This window comes from Elaeis guineensis, chromosome 14, assembly GCF_000442705.2.
Source record: "Elaeis guineensis isolate ETL-2024a chromosome 14, EG11, whole genome shotgun sequence".
Taxonomy (NCBI): domain Eukaryota; kingdom Viridiplantae; phylum Streptophyta; class Magnoliopsida; order Arecales; family Arecaceae; genus Elaeis; species Elaeis guineensis.
This window is the reverse complement of record NC_026006.2, coordinates 65531596-65540599: the sequence shown is the minus strand read 5'-3', so window position 1 is coordinate 65540599 and position 9004 is coordinate 65531596. Positions and strand designations below refer to the sequence as shown.

Here is a 9004-nt window from a genome sequence, read left to right as displayed (position 1 = left end):
TCTTAGCACTGACCTCATGTAATTATTAAAGGAAGGCCAAAATTTGGTTTGTGGGTCCCAATCTCTCTACCAAACGGGTGATCGATGCAAGAACCAATTGGCTTGCACCTAACCCATCAGACCAGTCGTGATCAGTAATTTGGACCCGAAGCTGGTACTTCCCATTGTTTAAACTTCCAAAGGCTGAAGCAACAGGAAATTAAGGTACCCTTTTCCAAACGTCTTTTAAACTCCGAGGTTCCGTTAAGGAAACGTAAGCTGGCCATCGTGCCGTTGGATCGACATGTAGCTAGACTGTCTGTATCGGACCTTGAGATTATGTAAGCAAGCCAACGTAGAAGGCTTCAAGCTTTCACTTGCATTCCGGGTATTTTGTGCTGACTTTCCTTGTAACGGACGAGAGAATCCATGGCCAAGGTTTTAGCTTGCTCACATAAGAAACATCACGACTGACTCACTAGCTATAGTCTATGCATATGCCTCTCAAAGGATCGAAAATTTTACAATTAGGAAGTCAATAGTACATATGTTTGACAAGCAACTCATGAACTTGGACTACAACCACAACATCATGCTCGCCAACCAGTCTCAACCCATTATTCTCCTTTTTGAGTTGGGAGGACTAGTTAAAGGAACAAGCCGATCTTGCCGACAGTGTTAATTAAATCTTAAGAGACCATTAGTTATTATGAATCTACTACTTGGACCGTAGGATGACAAATCAATCCTATCTCCTCTCGTCACAGTTGATCATTCCTCTAACTCAGGTCATGTCCACAGGGGTTCTTCCCATATCGATCCCTGGCTGCTGCCTGCGTCGATGTAGAACGAATCGACATAAGGACCGGCGGCGAGGGTGTCGATGGGCTGTGAAGAAGAAGGGATGTGTTGCTGCTGGGATTGAGCCATCTCCATGCAGACGAGGGCAATCAGGTGTGCGTGCTGGGCTTGCATGTTGACGAGCTCGGCTTGGGCTCGGGCCAGCTGAGCCTGGAGCTCGCTCACTTGCTTCTGGAGCTGGCAGATGGCCCCTGCACAACCATACACCGGGTCTCGGATCCTAGCGTTGGCCTCGTACACCATGCTGCTAACTGCATCAGCCCTCTGGCTCTCCGGTAGATCCTGTTAAAGGGTTGCCATCCATCCATCCATAGGAATTAATCAATCGAACAATGATTAATGCTAGCTTCTAGCTTGCTTGTCTAATATGGAAAGAACTTTCTGTATGCAGTAAATAAAATAGTTTAATCAACTTGATTAGGTTGCGCGCATTCTGGACTCTAAAAGTCAATATTAGTGATTCGACCACAAGATGATCTAGCAATAATTGTTTACTCGAGCATGGGTGGCAGTTTGAGGATTGGTCAAAAAGCCGAACGGGAGAGAGTAGTTGAAATGGTAAGAGTGGTGAGGCGCAGTCAGTTACCTGCAAGGACTTGATGATGTTGCTGGCACCGAACACGCGATGCGCCGTGGTGAACTTGAGGGGTTCGGTGGGAGGGAAATAGGGGGCGAGCACGCATTTTTCGACGCACCTCCGGCGTAGGATCTTGCAGGCGGCGCAAGGGCTAAGCACAGCTGAAGGAGGAGTGGGAGGGAGGGAGGGAGGAGAGGAGGTTGGAGAAGAGGAAGGAGAGGAAGAGGAGGAGTACTGGTGGTGGATGGTGGTGGTGGTGGTTTCACTCGAGTCCATTGGTAAGAGAATGGGAGAAGGAAGAGGAGGAAAGACTCGGACTCTTTTGGAACGCAGTTGGGAGTAGTACCTTTATGGTCAGGAGACGGGATAGATATATAGAGGGAGGAGGGAGGGAATGGAAGGAAAAAAAAAGAAGGAAGGAATTGATGAGGTAAGAATCGACGACGTCTGACCTCACTTTCTATTGTAAACGGCGCGGTTGCGGTCGCACCAAGCCAGCGAGGGGCTTCTGCGCCGTATGGTACGTTTTGAGAATTACCGGGTGATTACCAGCTGGTAGCTAGCTTTGGTTCCGTAGAAAATTTTGTTACCTTTTAGACCAGCGTGGTAGGCATAGAAAGGGATGGATGGGATATTTAGTTATAGATAGCGAAGCATGGTAGCCCGAGGAAGGTTGTACAACTGTCTTGCAAGAAGGCAAAGGAAAACGAAATTTAGATGCTTTGGATGTTACAATTGAGGTAAGGAAGGTAAAGAAGATTCATATATTTGAGTATGTGGCATGCATGTGCCCAGATGAATATGATAGGAAAGTCTGTAACACCTTTAGACTAATCCATAGTTATGAACAGGGAAAAATGTGGAAAGACGGCCCAAATTGAGACATTGTCATGTTTCATGTCAAAATTCCGTGATGGATATCCAATTACATTTTAGAGTTGGTTCTATTGGTTACGGTAACCACTAACACACCTAACGCTTATAGAGGTTAGGGACTATTGTGATTATAGCTGTCGCCTATGTCCCATCTCTTGAATTTTGTCCTTCCCCTGAATCTAAGAATAGAGAGTTCTATTGGAGATATGAGAAATGGATGGATAGATAGAAAGAAAAAGAGATGAATCTATGTAATTATCATCATCATTATTATTATAGTTTCAAAAGATGCATGGAGGAGAAAAAGGGAGAGATCCAAGAGAAATTGCATAATTCTTATCCTATCTTGTACGGAAAAGTTATGATTGAAGCCCATCATGCATTGTAGTTTATTTTAATGAAATGATTTTAGTTTTCCACCGACCAGACTAAATTGTACTCAAGAGCATGAGCTTAAAGCATGATTTTAGTAATTGATGCTCATAATTAATAATTATAAACAAAATATGCTGTGATTATTATCATAATTAAAATAAACTAGCTCGCATTGTATAGTTCCAAATAAATTGAATTTCAACCACATGCTTGACCTTGCTTCTATAATTTTGAAATTGTGACACTAATAATAGTAGATTTGATATTAGTGATGTAAAATGCTACTTTTTAATTTCTAGAGAAGAGATGCTAGGGAATCTCCATAAACTTCATATCACATAGACAACTATATAAACAATATTAAAATACGATCTGTACCTTTTATATAGAAAAGATATTACCCATATCTCTGTTTGATGGCACCAAAATATTGCCTATATCAAGCATAATCTAATCATGCTTTGTGAACAAAGTTGATGATGTGGAATTTTCATTTTTTTTTTAAAAAAAAACCAACATATCACAACTTTTGCAACTTCTTCAAAACGGAACTTTTCTCTTTTCTCCTTTCAATTGTGATACGGTGTCCTATCACAAAAAAAAAAAAAAAAGGTGATACGCTGATTTCATGTTTTTAAAAGCCTTACAATATCATATAATGGATGAGGAAACGAAAGAAGTCCTTTTTGAGGAGCAGGTCAAGAATTATTTTATTATGTTAGTTTTTTGATACAATATTGTGCTATGTTTGATCAAACGCTAACGCTTACCTACTCTTAATTTGTCATTTCCTTTTGAAAACTTGCAGTAGGCCATTGTGTAGTTCAACGGCAGCACATTATTAATCATTGTCATGTGCTTTAAAATTCTCGACTATAGGCCCCATAAAGCATGTAAACCATCCAGTGAAATACCGAAACGAGTTAATAATAATGATACCCAACCACGTTCCTCTATATCATATTTCAATATAAAGTCCCTTTTCGATGCCATTTTTACTATGTCAAAATCCCAAGGACAGCATACATTATTTTTTTAGTTCATCATCTCTACGTTGCCGATCCTTTACCACGATATTTTGTCATTCATTGGCCAAAGCAAGAAGAATCTTCACTCTTTTCCTCCCTAACAACAATGGCCTCACCTTTAACCATAAATAAAAATAAAATAAATAAAAATAGAAAACAAAAACACTGCCTTCACCCCCACAATGTGATGTTAGAGTCAAAATGTAGTTGAAGAGGCTGTCTGCTCGTTGGGCACGAGAAAGCGACGCAATATCATTTTCCTAACAAACCTCACACCTCTTTCTTCAATTTTTTTAGTTTTAAATTGCCACCTTTAAACCCCGAGCAGAAAAAATTATGCACCGTAAATATAAATAATCACAACCGATCATTTCTATAGCAGATCATCAAGAGAGAGATGCTTGATGATTGAGATTTATAAAAAATAAACAGCTATGATTGATGATATATACGATCATATGGTGTATGTAATCTATAATCTATTTTTTTTCTCTTATAACTTTTTCTTCTTTTTTTTTTTTTCGCCCTTCCCACAGGGTGGCCCGTTTTTCCCTCGGTTGGTTAGAAAAGGGAACCACGTAGTCCTCTTCCGTGGTGTATGGGTGGAAGGTGGGCTGGGAGTTGGAATTCCGTTCCAATCCCAATTTAAGTCCGCCATGCTTGCACATTTCTTGGGTCGATGCCGTGTGGACCCATCCATCCACCATGGAAGAGTAATCAAGCGTGAGTTGGAGACCATTCACTGCCAGTTTTTACTTCCAGTCAATCTTAAACACGGACGCTGAGAAAAGAGACATCATCGGTCATTATGTATTATTATTTAATTCTCTTGCTTGTTTTATAACACCTCCTCGTGTGGCACACTAATCGAGCATATTATCTTGTGAATGGTTGGACAAATCTTATCTGCTATCCATAGGAAATCTAGGCCCAAACACGTGGCCTTTCATCGCTGGTGCGGATTGCTCAATGGCAAATGTGGGTCCAATGGAAAGTCCATTAGATTTTGTCTGGTTGTATAATTGATCTTCTAGAACGCACACTAATTCGAGTCCTTGCTCAAAGTAATTTACTGGTGTTGAATGCAGCGTTTTCTATGCAATGTTTGACGATCTCCAATCCTAAGAGCCCACAAGCTCCCGCGAGGCGAGGGGGCATGTTGATTGAGACCAAAAATCTGCTAACCCGGGGCCAAACTATCAGGCCCCAAATCCACCACCTCAGTTGACATTAATGCATTCAAATCTAATTATCAATATCATAAATCTAAACACAAAGGCCATGATCAGCTTGCGACTAGCTTAAATGAATCTATGCTACAATATTCTCTAATCCGTATGGGCCAATTTCACTCAGATATCATTTGAAATAATCCGGGACTTAATCCAAAAGACCAGCTGAAAGGTATTTTTTGGATTTGTTGCGGCCAATCGCCTCGTCGTTCGATCGCCGGGGAACGTGCGCCTGCAAAAAAGGGAAGTCCACACTGACCGGAGGCGGCTCCGACGGGGACCCTCCGACGGTCAAGTCAGAGAGGTGACTGGGCAACAGTGAAATGAAGACAGAGAGCTCAATCGAGAGAGAGAGAGAGAGGGGCGAGCCTGTAGATTCAAAGTCGAGAAGTGGCCAGATCCCTTGCACTGTTGCCTTCCCCGATTTATATAGTGGAGCACGGTATGGCGCCGTCATTAATGGCGCAGACAATTGAGGAATTGTCAACTCACTGTAGACTGTCAGAGTCACCGTAAAAGTGTCATATCGCCGTGGGGCTGTCAAATCACTAGGGTTGACAATGCCCTAGGCGGGACAATGCTCCTAGGTGGCCGTGCCGCATGTTGCTGTTAGGACTGACAAGCTCTGGCGGCTGTACGGCGATCGGAGGAGTCGACCAACCCTAGGTCGGCGGCCAGCTGAGTGGCGTCGGGTGGAGATTCGGGCTCCTCTGTTGGTCAGCGAGTCTTACGTGACTCGGCCATCAGATTTCCAGGTTCAGTCGGTCGGAAAAAGTATGCCCGACCGACACATCCTCAGTCGGTTATGGGCCGTTAATTGGCCGGTGATGGCGTTCGTCGGTCGGTCCCTCCGGCCGTAGGTCGGTCGGTCGGTCCCTCCGGCCATCGGTCGGTCGGTCGGTGGGTATTCCCCAATAGTTGCCCCCCTCCACTCCTGAGTCGGTCGGTGAGCTGGCCGATGCTTTTATTTGGGCAGCAACCCTGGGCGAACAGGAGTGGATTCGTCGTATGCAAAAATCCGACCGTACCGTGGGTTGATCCGATGTCAGGCGTCTCATAAATACCGAGCGATTCGCTGGCGTCAGACGTCAAGTCGGTGTCAGATGTCCCGTCCCATCGGCGTCAGGTGTCATGTCGGCGCCGGACGCCCCGCAGTGTCGGACGTCTCGCCGGCATCAGACATTATGCCGGCGTCAGTTGTCTCGTCCCATCGGGAAGGGGAACTGCCGTTCCCGCCGTCCCTTCGGAGATACGAAACGTCGCGGCCTCTACGCCACGTGGCGTGCGGCCATTGGGACGGGTTCGTTGGAGCGGATGGAGGTGACGTTGCTCGATCTGAAGGCAGGTGCGTCAAATCGTCGGACTGACGGACGGCCCGGATGATGCCACGCGGCAAGATCTGGGGAGTCCTCGTTGGTTGCGCCTTCATCTCGACCATCAGGGGGTACTATATATACAGGGTCGCCCCCGCTTGGTTTTTTATCCTCCTCATTTCATTGTCGAAACTCTGCCCGCGTGAGTCCTTGTTCCAGGTACTCTCCCACTCCTTCCTTCCTTTGCCGTTCGTTCTTCTTCTCCTAAGGCCATTGTTGTCTTCACCATCTCCTTCTTCTTCCTTGCCATCCGTCTAAATCCATGGCTAGGACGTCCCCACGAGGTGGTCGGTCGGGAGAGCCGACCGACGACACTCGATCGACCCCGGAGGTGGAGGTTTCTTCACTTTCGAGGCCGAACGTTAATCGGCTCCGGGAGCAATACCGCATCCCGGAGCAGTTTCGACTGTTCGCTCCTGGCGCCGATGGTCGGGTTAACAGCCCGCCTGAGGGTCAGGTGGCCTTCTACTTGGAGGACCTCCGGGCCGGCCTTCGATTCTCGGTTCCGGAGTTCGTCCGAAATATCTTCGACTATTACGGGCTGTGCCCGGCACAACTCGCGCCGAACTCGATTCGGCTGATAGTCAGTTTTGCACTTTTGTGTCGGCTCTTGCCGACCGAACCTCGGATCTCCCTTTTTCGAGTCTTCTTCGTCCTCCGACCCCACCCTAAAGCCCGAGGGTGGTGGTACTTTGTCCCTCGGAAAGGGCTCTCCTTCATTACTGATCTTCCATCGTCCATTCACGGATGGAAGAATCAGTTTTTCTTTGCGTCGTCTTCCGCTCCTTGGGGGTTTCCCGTCCGTTGGGGGAACCCCCGAACCGAGCCGAATGAGAACAGTCGGGTGGAGGCTGATGATCGGAAGGACTTCCACCGGCTGAAGGACATCTCGGTGCCGAAGCAGAGCGAGCTTGTCACCGAGCAGGCCCTGTACGACGCCGGCCTTAGCACGGTCCCCCGTTTAGGTCGGTTTTTCATTTTCCCGACCCCTCTTTCTTCTTTTTGTTTTCCCTTTTCGGCACTGACCATTTATCATCCTTTTCAGATATGCCGCCGAGGACACGGATGACGACAGCCGACGTACGTCAGTATGCCGTAAGGAAGAGGCCGGCGCAAGGCGCCGGGCCATCGCAGCCTCCCAAGAGGCCCCGTGCGGCTCCGTCGAGCGAACCGACTGGGTCGGAGGCGGAGCCGGTGATTGCACTGTCAGCGCCGACAGTGCTCGTCGATGTCCCGTCCGAGGGACCGTTGGTCGAGGGCGCCGCTTCACCCGACAGACGGGCTGCTGAGTCCGTAGATGGCGCACCGACCGCTCAGCAGGCTTCAGAAGTTCGGGAGGAGGCCCGCGAACCCGAGCGACCGATGCCTGCTACCACCGCACCGTCGGTCGAGACTCGGTCGGGCTCAAGCCTGCCATCAATCTCTGACGTCAGGGCCTGGGCAACTAGCCGAGGCAAGGCCCCCATGGCGTCGGGCGATGAAGGTCGGTCGGCTGGCAGAGGATCGGCCGACTTCCCGCTTCTCGAAGGTGCGTCGGGCCTGGCCAACCACGACTTGGCCAGGAAATTGTGCTAGGCGCTCCTCCTTCCCGCCGACATCGACGCAATGAAGAACCAGCGTGTGTCTGACATGCTGTCTTCATTTTATCCGATGATGATCCGGGTGAGTTTCTCTTCCCTTTGCTTTTTAATGCAGTTTCTCATAGATTTGCTTTCTTATCGGTCGGTTTCACCTTGTGCAGCTGGTCTTCAACATCTCTGAGCTGGAGGTCGGATATCGGAAGTTCGGCGAGATGCGCGCGGCGTGGAGGGACAAGGTCGGAGCTCTTGAAGCCGACAAAGTCATCCTCGTCGATCAGCTGCAGCAGTCGGTCGACCGGGAGGGCCGACTTGAGGGGGAGGTCTCCCGACTTTCGGAGGAGGTCTCCCGACTCAAGGGGGCTTTGGCGTCGTCAGAGTCGGAACTTCAGTCGGCCAAGGATGACGCGAAGAAAAAGTCCCGGACTATCCGTCGGCTCCGGCACGAGCGAGACGGCATCGCCAAGGAGTTGGAGGCCGACCGCGAGCAACTCCGAGTGAGTCTCGAAAATCTCGCCAAGGCCGAAGTAGGCTTGTCCGTCGCCCAGGCCGACGCGGACATCGCGAAGGCCGAGGCTGAGTCGGGCCGTCAAAGTCTTCCGGGACTCGGAAGAGTACCGAGAAGAACTTCTAAAGAGCGGCTTCCTCTCGTACCAGGTCGGGTACGAGGATGCTCGGGAAGCCATTCGAGGCTTGTACCCGGAACTGGATCTCAGCAGCATAGTTCTGCCAGAGTCGGAGGCCCCAGCTGCAGAGGAAACGGCTGAACCAGTGTCGGAAGGCCTTTCCACCAGGGGGAAGCCGAAGAGGACGCAGAGCCGGCTACCGAAGATCAGTCGGCCCCGACTGCAGAAGTCAGAGCGGATCCGCCGACCATCTCCCATCGCCGTCCAGTGGAGGAGGTCGACTCCGACGATTAGTCGATTTTGTTTTTCCTTTTTATTTTTGCTCTGGCTTGTAATCGGGCTTCGGCCTTCCTTTGTAAACCTTATTTTGATTCTTCAATGAAATCAAAGTTTTTGGACTTAACCTTTTCTCTGCTTATTTTTCTTTGTGCGTTGTAGAATGTCTTCGTAAGTCGCTAACTCATATAGGTCGGTTAGGACGTTCGGCAACTCGTGCCGCC

General features: G+C 48.4%; 1 protein-coding gene across 1 annotated transcript; it reads right to left on the bottom strand.

The window, feature by feature from the left end:
- Nucleotides 1-354: 354 nt before the first annotated feature.
- Nucleotides 355-1774, bottom strand: LOC140853579 (LOB domain-containing protein 1-like). The gene is made up of 2 exons (XM_073248215.1): nucleotides 1427-1774; nucleotides 355-1122 (listed from the first exon to the last, which is right to left on the bottom strand). Exons 1-2 carry the CDS (start codon nucleotides 1691-1693, stop codon nucleotides 769-771), a joined length of 621 nt encoding a protein of 206 aa, XP_073104316.1. The 5' UTR covers nucleotides 1694-1774; the 3' UTR covers nucleotides 355-768.
- Nucleotides 1775-9004: the final 7230 nt, after the last annotated feature.